The 18,563-nt window shown below is 44.9% G+C and overlaps 2 protein-coding genes and 1 long non-coding RNA gene across 5 annotated transcripts; 2 read left to right on the forward strand and 1 right to left on the reverse strand.

Moving 5' to 3' along the window:
* The first annotated feature begins 364 nt into the window (after positions 1-364).
* recql5 (RecQ helicase-like 5) lies at positions 365-10,921 on the forward strand. Of its 2 annotated transcripts, XM_086133113.1 has the most exons (19): positions 365-496; positions 679-800; positions 883-1,404; positions 1,520-1,616; positions 1,703-1,814; positions 1,895-2,057; positions 2,172-2,254; positions 5,204-5,407; positions 5,480-5,573; positions 6,264-6,300; positions 6,470-6,528; positions 6,688-6,758; positions 7,089-7,179; positions 7,267-7,419; positions 8,494-9,053; positions 9,358-9,400; positions 9,464-9,682; positions 9,774-9,846; positions 10,023-10,921. In XM_086133113.1, exons 1-19 carry the CDS (start codon positions 385-387, stop codon positions 10,151-10,153), a joined length of 2,946 nt encoding a protein of 981 aa, XP_085989239.1. In that variant the 5' UTR covers positions 365-384; the 3' UTR covers positions 10,154-10,921. The 2 variants fall into 2 exon arrangements, with proteins under 2 accessions (XP_085989239.1, XP_085989240.1); XM_086133114.1 differs by lacking the exon at positions 679-800 and having other exon boundaries at positions 381-496.
* LOC147192481 (uncharacterized) lies at positions 1,667-4,453 on the reverse strand. Its single transcript, XR_015103218.1, has 4 exons — positions 4,232-4,453; positions 4,018-4,132; positions 3,122-3,240; positions 1,667-3,047 (listed from the first exon to the last, which is right to left on the reverse strand). It is a non-coding gene; the product is annotated as an uncharacterized LOC147192481 (long non-coding RNA).
* A 611-nt stretch (positions 10,922-11,532) lies between the features above and the next one.
* cdr2l (cerebellar degeneration-related protein 2-like) lies at positions 11,533-18,560 on the forward strand. 2 transcript variants are annotated; one of them, XM_086132660.1, is made up of 5 exons: positions 11,533-11,886; positions 16,061-16,173; positions 16,271-16,419; positions 16,715-16,879; positions 17,516-18,560. In XM_086132660.1, the coding sequence occupies exons 1-5, from the start codon at positions 11,808-11,810 to the stop codon at positions 18,381-18,383; spliced, it is 1,374 nt and encodes a 457-aa protein (XP_085988786.1). In that variant the 5' UTR covers positions 11,533-11,807; the 3' UTR covers positions 18,384-18,560. The 2 variants fall into 2 exon arrangements, with proteins under 2 accessions (XP_085988786.1, XP_085988785.1); XM_086132659.1 differs by lacking the exon at positions 11,533-11,886 and adding an exon at positions 14,118-14,890.
* Positions 18,561-18,563: the final 3 nt, after the last annotated feature.

The raw sequence follows: 18,563 nt of genomic DNA on the forward strand, positions 1-18,563 counted from the left end.
AATCTATTTGCAGTTACACCGTATTAAACTGAATAAAATGCTAAGGATGGTATAAGTTGTCATTTCAAATGACTTAACTTTTGAAGAGGTCTATAATTTAGTATAAAACAGCAGCGACTCAGCGAGTGTTTTACATGAAAATTATTTTTAGAAATTCAGTAGGCTGCAGTATTAAAAAAAAACGCATTTACGTTGTAATCATCGGATATTCTTTTTTGTTGTCAAAAACAGTTTTTTTCATTACTAAGTCTTCCAATAAATTATTTAACTGCCAGGAGGATTCAATAAAAATCTTTTACCAATTCGAAACAAAGTTAAACGAGGATTATTTACAGTGTTGGTGATGATGTCATCAATGAGCGACGCCACCACTGAGTTCTGCTAATGGAGGCGCGAGTAACAACACTAACTTTAAAACAAGCTTTAAATACCCATTTTGGGTTCGAGGACTTTAGATCTAAAGTGCAGGAAAATATCGTCAAAGCAGTTATCCAAGGTAAATCAATAATCAAGTGCATTGACGGATTTGCTCCCGCGCATTAATCTCTGATTGCCCGAATTTAGCCCAGGCACAACAAAAAAGGAACATACACTGTTCCTTATCGTTAGCTGTGACGATCGATATGAAATCTTGCTGACGGGTTGTTTTAGAAAGGTTAAAGGTGTGTCTTTCTGCAGGTGGCAGGGATGTGTTTGTGTGCATGCCCACTGGGGCAGGAAAGTCCCTGTGCTATCAACTGCCTGCTGTTATGGCTGCAGGAATCACTCTGGTTATTTCCCCGCTAATTGCTCTTATTCAGGTCCGTTGAGTTTCATAACCCACTTTTAAATCTGCTATAATTATTTGCCGCTCACCACTGTTTCTATGTTTTTTTCTTCCAGGACCAAGTGGATCACTTGAGATCCCTGAACATCCCTGCTTGCTCCATCAACTCCAAGCTCGCAGTAGGCGAGCGCCGTGTGATTCTTACAGATTTGCAGAGTGCGAGCCCAAAGCTCAAGCTACTCTACATCACACCGGAGATGGTAGCTTCGCCATCATTCCAGCCTTACTTGACTGACTTATGCTCCCGGGGCCTGCTGTCCTATCTGGCAGTGGATGAGGCTCACTGTGTCTCCCAGTGGGGTCATGATTTCAGACCAGACTACCTCAAACTGGGTGAATTGCGTGCTCGCCTGCCTGGGGTTCCCTGTGTAGCACTCACAGCAACAGCGCCTAAAAAGGTCCAAGAGGACATTGCTCAGTCCCTGAAGCTGCGTCTGCCGCTTTCTTTCACTACGCCGGTTTTTCGAAGTAATTTGCATTATGATGTCATCTTCAGCGAGCTTCTTCCAAACCCCTTTGTTCACCTCCATGCTTTCATTCGGAAGGCACTGGCTCTCGGTGGTGGCTCTAATGAACAGGTCGGTAGTTTATAATGCATCATGACACGCATAGAACCGGTTGATACCTACAGTATTTTAGAAAGTAAGGTATTTGGTCCTGCAGAATCCTGACTTCTATGATGTTCTCGGACAGGGTTGTGGAATTGTATACTGTCGGACCAGAGAAGGTTGTGAAACCGTAGCCCATCATCTTACTAAACTCGGTGTCCTGGCAAAGCCTTATCATGCTGGTAAGTCTTCTTCTACTGTAGGAGGTATGGAGAGACTGGGAATCAAGTGGTTAGGAGTAGTAATTATTATTTTTGTTTATGTTCAGGTCTGAAGACAGGAGATCGCACAGAGGCACAGAGTGACTGGATGCAGGGAAAAGTGACCGTTATTGCAGCCACTATCAGTTTTGGTATGGGTGTAGACAAGGCTAATGTAAGGTAAAACGTGTTTTTTTTCCTCCCATCCATCTTGTTTAAATCACTGTATAGCTACAGGGGGCTTTCTTTTATGACCACAGGTTTGTTGCCCATTGGAACCTTGCAAAATCCATAGCCAGCTACTACCAAGAATCCGGGCGAGCAGGAAGAGATGGATTGCCGTCCCTATGTCGCATTTACTACTCCCGGAGAGACAAAGAGCAAATTATATTCCTCATCAATAAGGAGGTTGCACGAAAAAGGGTCAGTATGGCAGCAACAACTATAGCAGTAAGAAAGAAAAAAAAAACCCCCAGCGCTTTACATGATTTCACCATAATCTCACGATCATTTAAAAGGTGTGATTTTTGACTGCAGGAAAAACGAAACTCTGCAAAGGAATCGGACAAAACAGCCATTACAGACTTTGAAGCCATGGTGCGTTTTTGTGAGCAGGAAAGGTAAGTGATGATGTCACACACATGCTTATTGGCTTGTAGCAGGATAATCAAGCAAATGTCTTTGGCAAATAGCTACCACTTTGCTTTGTACATTGACTACAACATTTTTAGTGTTTCATAAGGAAGGATTAGTTGGAAACGAACCGGGTTGATTTTCTTTTCTGGACAGCAGGGGGCAGACTTGACCAGTTAAGAAGCAAAACTGGTTTTCGGACGCTGTCCAACAGCCAACAGCAGCTCGTTACAATCAAACACATTCCTTCCGAATGAAGTTAAAGCAGGCAGTGAAAACTATTTGAATTTGTTCTGAACTAGATTTGAAAAAAGCATGTTGACCTAAATCGTCATGTTTTCTTAACCCAACTTCAGTTTATGGGGTGACATGTTTAATTATGGTTTGGTTGTGTCCCATCCTTTAGCCAGGAGCTCGGTGCGCCCGGCTGATTCAAGGAATGTCGATTGTCTTGATAGTCAGCTTCAAAAGGTGTGTTGAGTAGTGAGTCAGGGCATCGTTGTTCATGTCAGTTGCTTTTGAGGGCGGGGCCTCTTCTTCTGACCTCATTTGCATGAGTCCCATCACAGGTTGCCTCTGTGAGACTTGGCGCCCTTGGTGCAAACATGTTTTGAAGTTTGCGTGCTTTAAATGAACTTAATGATGAGAACTGGTGTTTAAAATGGGTGTAGTTGAGATGCCTTCAAATGTTCGCCCCCTCCTTTTTGTCCCTGCGGCAACGGCAGCAGCAGCAACAACAGTATGTCGCGCAGATCAGGACGGCCATGGCAACAACCACCACTGCAGGAGAGCAAATAAGCATTCAGTTTGACCAGAATCCAGATCCTTATTCACACCAGAGAGCGGACACTCACAGATGAATGTTAAGAGGATGAAGAAACCCCCCAACTCGACTGGGTTGGCACTGGGCAAACTCTGTAGCTTGGCCCAAATTTTACCGAGGAGATTCACCGCTTGGTCTTTGGGTTCCATCCTAATGAGGCAACAAAAAGCGAAGCGTACATTGTCGGAACGCTCAAAAATAGTTTGCTTGGAGACCCTTCTGACATTGTCAGGGGTCTTTTGCAGGGTCAATATACCGAAGGCCTCCCGTCATAGTGAGGCCTGCCGTGGTACCAAATGTCAACAGCAGCCATATTCAGGTACCACATCAACATTACAGTGTCGCCACTAGGGGGAAATGCAATCTTATAATTGGCACTCATAAAAACAGAAAGTGTTCAAATGTAGTTCATGTTGACACCATGAAGTGCTAATGTACTGAATGTGATGGCATCATATCCAGGTCCAGATTGGAAAGACCTTGGCAACAGTTTGGCTTTGGCCACAGAGTCCTTTTCATCATTCGGCAAGTCAATGAGCGCGACCTTTAGGGATAGCGCCTATTTTCGGCCAGGCCTGTTTCATCAGTTTATTTACTTTTTCATCTGTTGAATCACAATTCAAAAGCAATGTCGGATTTTACTTTGTTAATTCTCGTCACATTTTTCATGTATTATTTCGAGATCTTTTTTTCCCTTTCCTTTTATTCTTATTTCTTTCATGAACAGAGGGGTACCCGGAATTTTGTCCACGGGTGTGAAGGCCACTTTTTAGTATTTGCAGTTTGGCACAAATGCCAAAACGACTCACCTGCGCTTGTCTTTATTTCGACGCGCACGGCACGCAAATCCCGACTGACTCTTAGCATTGACAAGTCGGTGTCGAGCAGACCGGTTGACAGCATGGCATTTTCCCCCGACGGTCTTACCTGGAATGTGTGTTGTTTTTGTTGCCGGAACGAGCAGTTCATTATCCAGAGTTCAGATTAGCCCCCATACCGAGATTAGGAGATACGCTGTAATTCTTCAGGAACAGATAATAATCTGCAAGAAAAAAAATACACATAGCATGAAACCAACATGCTGCTTTTGGTCCACTTTGGCTTTTTAGGTGGAGCTCTTCGTGAGTGTAACATTACTTACCGCAGTTTGTTTTCTTCCGAAGCTGTTTTTCCAGTCCAAGACGGGAGTCGCAAAGAGTCTTTTTTTTTGTGTGCTTCCCTCTTTCCCCACCTCTTTTGTGGAAACACTTTCTCTCTGTCTTCTCATGGCTGCGTCAGCAGCGTCCCCCTTTCCTGCAAGGTAGTCTGCATGTTGTTAACGTGGCCCCCAGCACCGCCTTTGTTTACGTGCGTGCGCACGCGCCAGTGTGTGTGAGTGTGTGTGTGTGTGTGTGCTCGCTTGTGTGAAGACAGACTGTTGCGTAATACGGGCTCTCACTGAGGCTTGCTTTCCCCTTATTTAACAGTATAGGAATGTCGGTGGAAAACATGAAGTAGAACAGTAACTGCTTGTCTCAGATACGTACTGGAACTGTCAGCACAGCCGCCTTCATTTTTCAACATTTTTTACCGGTTGAAGCTGTCGCTAACTTCCCCACTAGATAGCGCAACGACACTCCGAAGCAGTCTGGAGGCAGAGCTCAACTCCCTGTTGTCAATCGCTCTGGTAGACGGGGAAATTGTCCCTCCCACGTTCGCGATGGAATGTCGAGTGGAATGGGATGTAAACAAAGGCAGCATTTAAAGAAAAAGAAAAAAAAATGTGGTTAATAGCAACATACTGAATCACTTAAGGCTCGTTTCTGTTTCAGATTTACAGATCTCAACACACGGCACTGTTCTATACCGTGTAGAATTAGTTTTCTGTACATTGATTCAGTCAGTGATGAATTATTTGCCGCTTCCTCGCCATGATATCCCATCGTCGCCATCCCCACTATGGTGGTGAACTGCTGTGCGTTTGAGTTTGAAAGGGAATCAATAGTCACGTCTGTACAACCCATGCACAAAAGCCATCGGAGCAAAACTACATTCCAAATAACTTGTAGACGCGTTCTGAGATTCAAATCGAGGCAATGTGAACCTGCCACTATGTCGCCTGTCATCCCTTTAGTTGCCGCCACGCCACCATTTCCAAGTTTTTCGGGGACCAGCCGCCGAACTGCTCAGGTGCTTGCGACTATTGTTCCAACCCGAAAGGCGTGCGGGCCCAACTGGAGGCCGTTTGCAACACCAGCATCGCCGCTCACAGCAAAGAGCCGTTTGGTTTTGATGCGGAGCTTTACGGAGGGGGAAAGAAGGGCTACGGCTTTGAGAGGCAAGTTCACATTTTTGACATGGATTTGCCGCCTTCACGCGATACGGTTTGGTGACACTTTGCACCTCGTAGGTTTGAGGCAATAGGGGAAAACATTAGTGACGACGAAGCCAATAGGAAAAAGGAATTCTCGGATCTCTTCAAGAAGCAGATGAGCTTAAGGAAGGTAATTTACCGGCATGCACATGCAAACTTATCTGTGGGCGCAGTGTATGTGTTTTGCCTCTCAACATGTGTTCAGCAGCTGTTGGCATCGTGGGCTCCCTTAAGTAAGGCCAGCTGTGGTATACAAAGATAAAATAAAATAATCCTCAGCCACTAGACGTGTTCCCGGACAACGCCGTAGCTGCTCCTCAGCTCGACGGGCCTGCCAGACATTTCCAGCCGCTTGCTTCACTTTATTTACAAACTGGTATCATCAAGACAGCGTTTGCTCTCCATTAATGCTGACGAGTACAAATGAACACAAGATCAGTTTGGACGTCAAGGCAAATTACAGTCAAGCAGATGAGTCTTCCCCCCCCCCCCCCACCCCCCTTTATATGTACGAAGAAATTACACTTATGCTGAGAGCGCTAATGTAAATCGATTTTGAAGTCTCTTCGAGTGTATTTCAATTTCTAGTCGGGGAAGCCGCGACCCCAACCAATTTGATGTTCTCTGAGCGATGGTTTGTTTTCATCTCCATCTTATAATATACAATGCGGAATGACAGACAGGCGGAATAGTAACATTTTAGAATGGGTTTTTCTTTTGGATCATCACCTAAAATGCATCGATTTGGCAGTGCATATGTGAATCGGTCCGCTTTGTATTTAATTACGGTATGTGCACTCGTCTTATTTTTTATTTTTAGGGACTTGACAGTGAGAGAGATGACTTTATTCCTCCAGGTAAAACTTGAATAACTATTAATAATCATACTTTATTATTATTATAATATCTATCCATGTGCTATCCGAGCCACTTATCATTATTATTATTGTTTTTTAATTATTATTATTATTGTTGTTGAGAGTAATCTTCAGGCTCAATTGTTCCCTTCTGGCAATCCCGCTGTAGATGCTGACTGCCCACTGAAAGAAGCGAGCAGTCAGCGGATCCCCAAACTCCCAGTGAAGGTACACGGCACAAACACATTCCTCATAGCGATGGCATTAATTAGCACAGTTCCAGGAATTCAGTGACTCACGTGTTGGAAGTTGTGAAAAGAGACAGCGTAAGTGTGAAAGGGATCTCGTGTATGTGGACGGCCTTCAAGGATGTCAATTGTGTTTCAGTCCAGAGAGCACTGCCTGACACTCTTGCAAGAGGCACTGTATGGCCACCAGGGGGCAGACGAGTCATTTTGGTAAATATGCAGACGCACACGAACAATGTCTGGAGAGTGTTGGTTCGATTCCGACGTGGGTGAGGTTAGGAACCGGCCTCCTACGACTTGTTTCTGTTGGGGGCTCGTGTAGTCGCGGACAGGTGAGCCCTAATTAAAGGGATACAGCTGTTTGGAAATGTTTATTCAGTCCACATTGGCAGCCGGTAAGAAATGTTTGGCAATCAATTACCCCCAAATTTCCCATTCTGAGGGGAGAATATCCGAACAATTATCAACCCTGTGCACCCAAAATGTTTTTTTATAAAGCACGCTTGTATAATTAGCGTATTCTGCATCTTCTCACTGCAGCGATCCACTGTCCTTAGCCGTGGATATTGAACTTGAGGTGTTCAAGAGAAGCAAGTCTTCCAACTTGTACAAAGCGGCAATACTAAAGAAGGTTCTGCCCAACCCCCGCTTGACGATGTTGCTGAGATTTCTATCAGGATCTACCACTGCCATTTTGACTCTCGTTTTTGTCCCCAAGGTGTCCGAGTTGAAGAAAGCGTCCGCTGTCACAGAGGAGGAGAAGCGCCTCGGTGGTTGCGCCACCGAGCTAAAAGAGGAAGACAAAGCTTCCCCCTCTACTTCCGTTTCTGAGGATCTGCATGGGTTCAAATCTGCTTCTGAGGTCTACTCGGTAAGTTGGCGCACCTCACATATTAAATAGAACCAAATTTCCACCAGTTGTTATAATTTGCTTCGGCTCCCCCACGGTACTCGCATCAGGGAGGGGAGCTGACTCGTCACATGCCAAAGAATTGCCCGTGGATGCCACAAGATGGCGCCAGAGCAATATTTGATCAGACTCGGCTTTGCAGAGATGGACGTGGGTGCTGTGAAGTCTTCACAGGCATTGAATCCGTCAGTGTAAAAACAAGGGCTTGATTGGCATTAGAATGTCAAAAAAATTGTCTTTCAAAAGTTTATATGTTAACACATGTAGATTTTCAAGACTGTAAATCTAGTGGATTCCCAAATACTCGCGGTTCAGCATCTGTTCACCTCTTTGACATTTGTTTTCCAACAGTAAGTAAAGTTTTGTTGTCTTGGGGATGGGGGGGGGGGGCGCCAACCACCGTTTTTGTGGAAAACTCTTGTGGGTGGTCCTTGTGGTTCTAGTCGGGACTCTTCAGAGTCGATGCACATCTTGTCCTGTTGCAACTCACCAGCACCGATGAACATGCAGGGTATGGACATAGAGAGGGTGACCTCCTACAAGTACCTAGGTGTTCTTCTGAACAACAAACTGGACTGGTCTACAAACACGGACACCCTGATTAGGAAAGGACAGAGCCGACTCTTCCTACTCAGGAAACTGAGGTCTTTTGGGGTTCAGGGGTCGCTCCTTAAGACTTTCTATAACTCGGTGGTGGCCTCGGCCATCCATTATGGCATTGTCTGCTGGTCAGGCAGCATCTCAGCCCGGGACAGAAAGAGACTGGAGCGACTGGTCAGGAAGGCCAGTTCTTCCCAAACAGAATTAGAAAGCCTTACATTTAACTTGCCTTACTTTGGCCTGAACTAAAAGCAAAACAAAACACTTCTTGTTGAAGCAAACTTCAGCTAAAAGCAGGAGGAAAATCTTTTTGTTTCCTTACGAATGTTGAATCGCGACTGCAACAAACTGTTGGTGAGTTTTTGACGAGTGAGCGGCAAATGTGTGGGGGTTCCACATATTTATGTCTATATTTTTTGCTCCTCATCCCTCCAGATGAAGCGGAAGAGAGTTGGAGCAGGCCAGAGGGGCTCGTCCAACCCCCTTCTGGTTGCAAAGGATCTGCTGAGCGACTCGATGGTGGATAGCCCGTCCGTTCGAGAAAAACAAATTCGATGGGCTCCACAAAGAAATTGGTCAGAAGAGCCTTTGGCTGTGACATCACCCATCTGGGTGAGAACGAACGCCGCGGCCTCCTCTTCCGCTCCCTCGAGCAGCCCGACGAAGCGAGGCAGACCCTGGAGCAAGAAGCGGCAGAAGCTGGAGGAAGCTTCCAAAAGTTCCCACTGCATTTCTCACTATTTTGTCAAGTCACAAACAATGAAAGAAAGCCAAGCGCCGGAGAGCAGCATCGTGATTTCAGATGACGATGCGGACCTGGAGCAGCAGCACTCTCCTGTCGCTTTGGAGGGCGAAAGTGGTGCTATGGAGCCAGTTCTTCAGGATGCGATGCCAGCCCAGGACAGACTGGGGGGAACGGTGATGGATGAAGATGATGATGATGTAGAAGTGATGGTTCAGCAAACATCGGAACTGAATCCACAGTCTGCCACAGAGTAAGACACACTCTTGTGCTACTTGTATATTATTGAGTCATTGTCATCTCCAATGTGATAAATAATTTCCTCGGGCTGAACATTTAACTTTTAATTCACTCATTCAAATTAACTTTTAATTATGCATACGTGTATTTGATTTGTAGTGTCTTTTTACCACATCGGCATTAGTAGTTGGCATTTTTGGGAAGTTCTCGTGGTGAACACTTATGCTGCAAGTCAGTTCCTCGTACTGTTAAAAAAAAAAAATCATTAGCACGCGTCTTCCCTTGTATTAATTGCAGCCGTTTCATTTTTCACTCAGACACAACACAACAGAAGACCACAATCCAGCTGTGACACAATCGGTACGTCTCCGTCAATTTTTAGCATGCCCCCTCCCTCCTGACTATCGACACTTTTCGAATCAGGCGTGCGCTCAGGAAGCCGTACGAGAGCAGCCTCCTGCGGCAAAGCGAGGACGCCTGGCGGGCAAGAGCGCCAGCAAAGTCGCTTTCGACCCCGCCGTACGGCCGAGTGTCGCGCACACGAGGAAGGAGTCGACGACAGCCGTGACACTGAAAGAGGCGGCTAACGTGGTGGTGCGCTACCTGGACCCTTTTTACACTCAGGGGAAGTTTGCCAGCAAGGTGCGAGATGAGCAGATCCCAAGATAGTTTCCAAATCCCAGAGGCAAGCTCGATCATGTTCTTATTTTATTTTTATTTTTTGGGTCGGTAGGACCTGTTCAAGTCCTTCGCTCGCTATTTGTCCCACCTTATCGCGGAGGAGGGGGCTGTTCGAAAGTGTCAAGGTAAGATTGTTGCTCTTAAAGTTTTTCTTCCATAAAAAATATTTACTGTGATGATGACATTTGTAAGTTATGAGTGACACGCAAAGTCGTTTGCGCGGCGAAGAAAGAATGTTTAACTTTTCAAATACTTTTGCACGTTAGCTTTCTCTCACTCGTTCGTCTCTGTGGGCCCTCAGTGAAAGCGGAAGCCAAGGCGCTCATCAGGCAGTTCTTCTGCGAGGTCAAACGCTGCGAGAGTGAGGCGGACTGGAAAGACCTTAAAAGACGGGACTATTGTAAAAGCGCACCCGATCAGCAACTGCCATGACGAAATGAATCATTTGGGGGATTTCTCTGTTTGTGCCTTCTTTTGGTCATATTAGCTCAGGCTTCTGTGCATGCACACTCACTGACGAGGTTCAACTTCAAATGTTTGAGTATTAGAACTTTCGATGCTCTGCTCTTGAATCTGGAGCGGACAAATGTATGTAAGATATGAATAACACACGATGTTATGGCTTTGGTTCAAAGTATTAGACTGTTGAAGATCATTTAAATTATTTTGTTACCGTTAACAGTTTATGCCAAGAAAGAAATGTTCTGTCCTTTTAATTGTCATGTTTAGTTTTTTGTGTAAGATTTTTTTTTTTTTTTTGGTAATATTTTACAAATGAACCATAAGATGGCTGTTGTAAATAAGCCAAAGAGGTTCCCCACCACAGAGATCCTCCTTGTTCAGTACACAATGACAATTGCATTCCGAGTAGTTTTCATATGAACAGCAGGGACCCCTGTGCAATTCCGATTTTGCCGTCCACATGAATGCCACGTACAGATGTGAATAGTCCGTCCAGGAGATGAGTGGGGTCTTGGATGAAGGAGGCAACCCCCTTGTGGGTTCTGTGGTTAGGATGCCAAGAGATGTTAATGCAGGTCACATGATCTGTAATGATTAATAATAACGACGTTGATCAGATTGGAGGGCTATGCTGTTTGGGCTGTCATGTAAAAGGTGACGTCACCTTTAGTTGAGCGCTGCGTTCAAATGTTCCTCGTTCAATATAAACAGTCCAATTTCACTACGTGAAATACCCGATTCGAGCTACTCGTGCTGTTTTTTATATGTAGGTATGCGTCCCCCCCTGGGGGTTCGTGAAGGTACTCTAGCTCGTGCCTGAGATTTTAAATCATATTTAAGAAGTATCATCTGTGTAAAAAAATGTCTTAAAATTAGTAAACTATCTAAATATTTCAGGAAAATATATGTTCGTGAAATTAATTTCACATTTAGTAGGCTATTCAATTTCATTCTCCTAAAATCCTAGAGTCTCCACCATACCAGAATGGTTCAACTCAACCTTTCTGAAGCTAGTCAATCATTTGAAAACTTTATTTGAAATAAGCATTTCTTTATGAAAATACATCTTTGCTCTGATCCTAAAGAAGCAACGTTAATGTTGACCTATGTTATTTGATATGCTCAAATCTTGACTTTTATAATTAATATGAATTTAAAAAAAAAAAATCAAAATAAATCAACCACAACACTGGACTTTACTGTCTTGCATCGATTGTGATTTGATTATTGGCATATTTATAAATATGAGCTTTGTCATACTTGGGTATTGCCATATTTATGAATATGAGCTTTGCCTCACTTCACTTGGGCCTCTGCATGTCGCATTTCCCGAGCTCCTTTGAACGCCTCAGTTGCACAGAAGCGTGGACGTTCATGATGCTCATCAAAGGCTGATGGTACCAACGCATAAGAAGCACTTGTGTTCTCTTGCACCTCGCCGCGGCCCGCTGATGGAGACTCGTTGACCAGCCTTCCTCCATCATAGCGCCGCTCTTCTTTTTGTTTCAAACGCTTCTACGTGCCGGGGAGGGTAACGTCACTCGTTATTTTTTGTGGATTGTCACTTCCGGTGGAGCCGGCGGGCGAATTAGCCGATCACCGGCCAACAAGTTGGGCGGCCTCGATGCTCCGTGCGGGCAAGATGGAGGAGTTTGTCACGGAGGAAGAAGAGCCGTGGTACGATCAGCATGACTTGGAGCAAGGTGAGGCTTTATGGTTATCGATTCACGGCGCGGGGGTGGAAATGTCTCATATTGGATACAAGAGAGTGTGAGGCTGCCTTCTCTTCCTCTGCTGCCAATTATTTTCATCTTGTCAGTGCTATTCCCCCATTTAAAAATAGCCAACCCGTTTCTCCACGATATATATGGTGTTTATGTGCCCGGCAAGCGGGCTAGTTAACACATGTACTGTATACTGTATTTTGTGCATTAAAATGTCATGCTCGAACTGTATTACTCCAAGCATAGTGTGAGTTTAATTAATCCACGTATGCCTTTCATTGGACCTGCTGGCCTCAGCATCACCCCAGCTCCTGATTACCCGCTGACCCAGAGAGGCAAAGCAGCTTTGTGGCTCATCATTGCACACCAGGAACATCCCACTTCAGTGTTTTTCTGCACCAAAGTCTGAGATCATTAAGCCCCCCCTTTTTGCTTGATCTGATTAGGCAGCCATGACCAGTCCAGACCAGACTTTGGTAGCTTTGCTGTATCTTGCACAACCTTCATTCTGCATGAATTTGCCCCAGGAGCACTGCTCTTCCTGTGTTTCTGGTGACCTCTGAGGTCGTTTTGATCAGTCAGACAGTTGCGAATGCAGAGCAAGATGTCAAGTCACGTTAATTGCATTTATGGAGCGCTCCGTCTCTGCAATTTGTCATTTTTATTTTCTGCTCATGTGCACTGCTTCCAGCATAGCTGCAAACAGTGAGGCTAGTTGACAAATGCAGCATTAGGAAGTGTTGCCATATTAGAGATTTGGTCTCGATTTAAGATAAGATATCCTTTTATTTGTCCCACACTGGGAAAATTTACAGTCTACAGCAGCAAGATTCACTTTAAAATCATCCTGCGGCCCCGATCAAACCTCCTTGTGGGCCGATTCCGGCCCGCGGGCCGTATGTTTGACACCTTGATGTATAAGAAGGCGTTTTTAGCAGGAAAAAACAACCATGTAAAGGAAGGTATTTTTAGCCGAAAAAAAACAACCATGTATCGGAAGGCGTTTTTAGCAGAAAAAAGCGACCATGTAAAGTAAGGCATTTTTAGGATAAATTTTTTGCCGAAAAAACCGACCATGGATAGTAAGGCGTTTTTAGCTGAAAAAAACCGACCATGTATAGTAAGGCGTTTTTAGCCGAAAAAAACGACCATGTATAGTAAGGCGTTTTTAGCCGAAAAAAATGACCATATATAGTAAGGCGTTTTTAGCCGAGAAAAATGACCATGTATAGTAAGGCGTTTTTAGCCGAAAATTTTCGCCGAAAAAAACGACCATGTATGGTAAGGCGTTTTTCGCCGAAAACAACGAGCATGTACAGTAAGGCCTTTTTAGCCCCCAAAAAACGACCATGTATATATAGTAAGGCGTTTTTAGCTAAAAAAAAATGACGATGTATAGTAAGGCGTTTTTAGCTGAAATTTATAGCCGAAAAAAACGACCATGTATAGTCGTTTTTAGCTGAAAAAACGACCATTTACAGGAAGGCGTTTTTAGCCCAAAAAAACGACCATGTACAGTAAGGCGTTTTTAGCTGAAAAAAACGACCATGTACAGTAAGGCGTTTTTAGCTGAAAAAAACGACGATGTATAGTAAGGCGTTTTTAGCTGAAATTTATAGCCGAAAAAAACGACCATGTATAGTCGTTTTTAGCTGAAAAAAATGACCATTTACAGGAAAGCGTTTTTAGCCCAAAAAAAATGACCATGTACAGTAAGGCGTTTTTAGCTGAAAAAAACGACCATGTATAGTAAGGTGTTTTTAGCCGAAATTTATAGCCGAAAAAAACGACCATGTATAGGAAGGCATTTTTAGCGGGGAAAAACAACCATGTATAGTCAGGCCTTTTTAGCTGAAATTTTCAGCCGAAAAAAACCACCATGTATGGAAAGGCGTTTTTAGCTGAAAAAAACGACCACGTATTATAGTAAGGCGTTTTTAGCCGAAAAAAACGACCATGTATAGCAAGGCGTTTTTAGCCAAGAAAAACGACCATGTATAGTAAGCCGTTTTGTGCTGAAAAAAACGACCATGTGTAGTAAGGCGTTTTGAGCCGAAAAAAACGACCATGTATAGTAAGGTGTTTTTAGCTGAAAAAAAACCGACCATGTATAGTAAGGCGTTTTTAGCTGAAAAAAAACGACCATGTATAGTAAGGCGTTTTTAGCCCAAAAAAACGACCATGTATAGTAAGGCGTTTTTAGCCCAAAAAAAAATGACCATATATAGTAAGGCATTTTTAGCCCAAAAAAACGACCATGTATAGTAAGGCATTTTTTAGCCGAAAACCCCCCGACCATGTATAGTTAGGCGTTTTTAGCCGAAAAAAAACGACCATGTATAGTAAGGTGTTTTTAGCCGGAAAAAACCCCCACCATGTATTGTAAGGCGTTTTTAGCCGAAAAAAACCGACCATGTATAGTAAGGCGTTTTTAGCCGAAAAAAAACGACCATGTATAGTAAGGCGTTTTTAGCCGGAAAAAAAACGACCATGTATAGTAAGGCTTTTTTAGCCCAAAAAAACGACCATGTATAGTAAGGCGTTTTTAGCCCAAAAAAAACGACCATGCATAGTAAGGCTTTTTTAGCCCAAAAAAAACGACCATGTATCCATCCATCCATTATCCGAACCGCTTGATCCTCACTAGGGTCGCGGGGGGTGCTGGAGCCTATCCCAGCCATCTCCGGGCAGTAGGCGGGGGACACCCTGAATCAGTTGCCAGCCAATCGCAGGGCACACAGAGACGAACAACCATCCACGCCCACACTCACACCTAGGGACATTTTAGAGCGTCCAATCAGCCTGACATGCATGTGTTTGGAATGTGGGAGGAAACCGGAGCACCCGGAGAAAACCCACGCAGGCCCGGGGAGAACATGCAAACTCCACACAGGGAGGCCGGAGCTGGAATCGAACCCGGTACCTCTGCACTGTGAAGCCGACGTGCTAACCACTGGACTACCGGGCCGCACGACCATGTATAGTAAGGCATTTTTAGCCCAAAAAAAACGACCATGTATAGTAAGGCGTTTTTAGCCCAAAAAAAACTACCATGTATAGGAAGGCGTTTTTAGCTGAAAAAAACGACCATGTATAGTAAGGCGTTTTTAGCCGAAAAAAACGACCATGTATAGTAAGGCGTTTTTAGCCCAAAAAAGACGACCATGTATAGTAAGGCGTTTTTGTTTGTTTGTTTGTTTATTGAACATAAAACATATATACAGTAATAATTTGACAGAAAATAAGGTAGATAAAAAAAGTAAAAAGAAAGAAATCAATCTTCATTCAACACAGTTATTATGTTCAAGGGAGTAGGAAGAAGTAAAAAACTTATCTAGTCCTACCCCGTTATGTGATTGTATCTAATAAATCATTTTTATATCAATCAGAAAAGAAAAAAGTAAGAAGAAAGAAGTCTCCATTAAGGCTCATACTTTACCCTTAACCGTGATATTTTTACAACTTTTTACAACCGTTTTTAGCCCAAAAAAACCGACCATGTATAGTAAGGCATTTTTAGCCCCAAAAAAACGACCATGTATAGTAAGGCGTTTTTAGCCCCAAAAAAACGACCATGTATAGTAAGGCTTTTTTAGCCCAAAAAAAACGACCATATATAGTAAGGCATTTTTAGCCCAAAAAAAACGACCATGTATAGTAAGGCATTTTTAGCCGAAAAAAAAACGACCATGTATAGTAAGGCATTTTTAGCCGAAAAAAACGACAATGTATAGGAAGGCGTTTTTTGCTGAAAAAAACGACCATGTATAGTAAGGCATTTTTAGCCGAAAAAAACGACCAATTATAGTAAGGCGTTTTTAGCCCGAAAAAAAAAACATGTATAGTAAGGCGTTTTTAGCCCCAAAAAAACGACCATGTATATATAGTAAGGCTTTTTTAGCCCAAAAAAAAAACGACCATATATAGTAAGGCATTTTTAGCCCAAAAAAACCGACCATGGATAGTAAGGCGTTTTTAGCCCCCCAAAAATGACCATGTATAGTAAGGCATTTTTAGCCCAAAAAAAACGACCATGTATAGTAAGGCATTTTTAGCCGAAAAAAAACGACGTATAAATTTCGGTGAATGCGTTCTCCTGGATCTGTCATTTCCCTGCCGTTTACCTTTGTCCCACTTCCTCACCTCCCGTCAGACTTACACTTGGCAGCGGAGCTCGGCAAAACCCTGTTGGAGCGGAACAAGGAGCTGGAGGATTCCCTTCAGCAGATGTACATCAACAATGAAGAGCAAGTGCATGAGATCGAGGTACGCGAGTTGCTAGCTTGCCACGATTCAAATTGTTTTGGTGGGTTTGTCTCTCCCACAATGTTGTCCACGTGCGCATTTTTTGTTTTTTGCGCAGCATCTGTCCAAGCAGCTCGACATGCTCCGAGAGATGAATGAGCAGCACGCCAAAGTTTATGAGCAGCTGGACGTGACCGCCAGAGAGTTAGAGATCACCAATGAGAAGCTGGTGCTGGAGAGCAAGGCCTCGCAGCAGAAAATAGACAGGTGAGCACCTTCCACAATCGCGGCCTTTGGAAAATATCACGTTCGTTAATTTGCACCGTGTCTTACCGATAAGCCACCCGAACCTCCCTGAGAAATCTTGTGTACAAGGCGACGAATCAAGCTTGGAAATAGTTCAGAGGGAGCCTTTGTCCTTTCTAATTCTTCTACTCGAGTGGGTACCTATAAATCCTTGTAAAGCTGCGAGCACGGTATGCTGAGAAGTAAAATCTGCCGGATTGATTACATAACGAGCTCTCTTTGTTCTGCGCACGTGCTTGCTTACGTGTACGTGCAGGTTGACGGGCACCATGGAGACCTTGCAGGGTCAGGTGGACAGTCTGACGGGTCGGGTGGAGGAGCTGCGCACTTTGGAAGAGCTGAGGCTCGTCCGGCAGAAGAAGGAGCGCCGCAAGACGGTCCACTCGTTTCCTTGCCTCAAAGAACTCTGCACTTCACCAAGGTTGCGTTAACCACGCGCGCTGCGTATTTTGTGAGATTTTCATTCAGAAATCCATCCATCGGTGCTAATAGCTCTACTTGCACAATCTATTGAGACTCAACACAAGAAGTAAAAGTAGCCACTGATTGATTGTTTTTATTCAGGTGTGGTGGGTTCTTGACTATCGCATTGAACACACAAAATAGGGCCGGTGACTGCAGTTTAGTTTTTTTTTTTTCCACAGTAAGCAAAACATATGAGAGAGAGCAAAAGTTTTTTTTTCCTGAACTTGTCCTCTCGCAATATACTTCAACAATTCCGCCCAAAAATGTACAATAACTCATTCAGTACCACCCAATTCTAGACCAAGTCTGAAAAGACGTTTAAAAACGTCTTTGGGAGTGAATGAGTTAAAAAAATGAACCGACAGCCGTTGCTCTCTGTTGGCATATAAAGCAGGATTAAAGAGGATTTCACATTCACAATGCTCTGCGAAAACTCAGCAAGGTTTGAAATACTGCCTGTTTTCAATCGTCTTCTCGTTTTTGTTTCTTAACAAAGTACAAATATGAATAAATATTACTCACACCTCACCTGTGAAACTTCTATGTATCGGGGTATTGCTCTCCTGTCAATACTTTTTTTTTCTTTTCGAAGTTACGAGGACGGTTTCCTGTTGGCCAACCCCGGCAGCGTGGACCTCGCCGAGAGGCAGCCGGCCGAGGGGGAGAACGAGCGCCTGAGGGACATCGTGACGTCCCTGCGTTCAGCCATGGCCGCCGAGCGCTCCAAGAGGGAAGGCGCCGAGCGGGAATGCGCCGCCGTCCTGCACGAGTTCGACCGCCTGGAGCAACGTCTGCTCGGAGCCGAGGGCTGCCAGCTGCGAGTGCGCGAACTCGAGGCCGAGCTCCAAGAGATGCAGCAGCTGAGGAAATCCAGGGCGTGTCTGATGGAGGACGGCATCGAGACGTTGCTCGGCAACGGCCCCGAGACGGACACGCCGGATGAAACGACCGTTGTGGACGCGGGAGGCGAAGTCGGCACCGGCGAGCCGGGGGGCCCCGTCAGGAAAAGCTGCAGCGACACGGCCCTGAACGTCGTGACGGTGCGCGATCCACCGGGTAGACGCCAGGCGGGCCGCAAACGAGGCATGTCCATCCTGAGTGAGGTGGACGAGCAGTACCACGCACTGCTAGAGAAGTACGAGGAGCTGCTGGGAAAGTGCCGGCGCGCCGAGGAGGGCCTTTGCCACGCCGAGGTCCAAACGTCACGCCCCGTCTCCAGGGACCCCTCTTTGAAGGAGTGCAGCGTGGCCACCTCGGCCGCGGGCTCCTCGCCCACTCGCCCCCGCGCCCCGTCCACGCCGGAGGCCTTGGAGGGCATCAGCAGGCAGGTGGAGCAAGTTGATAAACGTCTGAGTCAGAACACGCCCGAGTACAAAGCGCTCTTCAAGGAGATCTTCTCCCGCTTGCAGAAGACCAAGAGCGACGTAAGCGCCACCAAGGGCAGAAAAAGCGGCAAGTGACTTGAATAGGTGAATTTCTTTTCCTGAGTTGGTCTGGCTTCTCCCCGAAATGTTTCGCAACACTAACCGCCAGAGTGTACTGCCTTCGTCTCCCTCGCACGCGTTGCAAGGTGAACAACTGTAGTTCAATTTATAACATGCTGTCAATTTTGTGGTCATTAAAAACAAAAGCATTGACCA

This window comes from Hippocampus guttulatus, chromosome 16 (assembly GCF_054856545.1).
Source record: "Hippocampus guttulatus isolate MCC_2025c chromosome 16, RoL_Hgut_1.0, whole genome shotgun sequence".
NCBI lineage: Eukaryota > Metazoa > Chordata > Actinopteri > Syngnathiformes > Syngnathidae > Hippocampus > Hippocampus guttulatus.

Bases quoted from the DNA above. Each gene is read 5' to 3' on its own strand.
- recql5 (XM_086133113.1), top strand. From the start codon at position 385: ATGGAGGCGCGAGTAACAACACTAACTTTAAAACAAGCTTTAAATACC. The intron at 5,574-6,263 runs GTAATTTACCGG...TTTTATTTTTAG, and splicing joins AGCAGATGAGCTTAAGGAAG to GGACTTGACAGTGAGAGAGA. The intron at 6,759-7,088 runs GTAAATATGCAG...TTCTCACTGCAG, and splicing joins GGGGCAGACGAGTCATTTTG to CGATCCACTGTCCTTAGCCG.
- cdr2l (XM_086132659.1), top strand. From the start codon at position 14,719: ATGTGTTTGGAATGTGGGAGGAAACCGGAGCACCCGGAGAAAACCCAC. The intron at 16,420-16,714 runs GTGAGCACCTTC...GTGTACGTGCAG, and splicing joins TCGCAGCAGAAAATAGACAG to GTTGACGGGCACCATGGAGA. The intron at 16,880-17,515 runs GTTGCGTTAACC...TTCTTTTCGAAG, and splicing joins GAACTCTGCACTTCACCAAG to TTACGAGGACGGTTTCCTGT.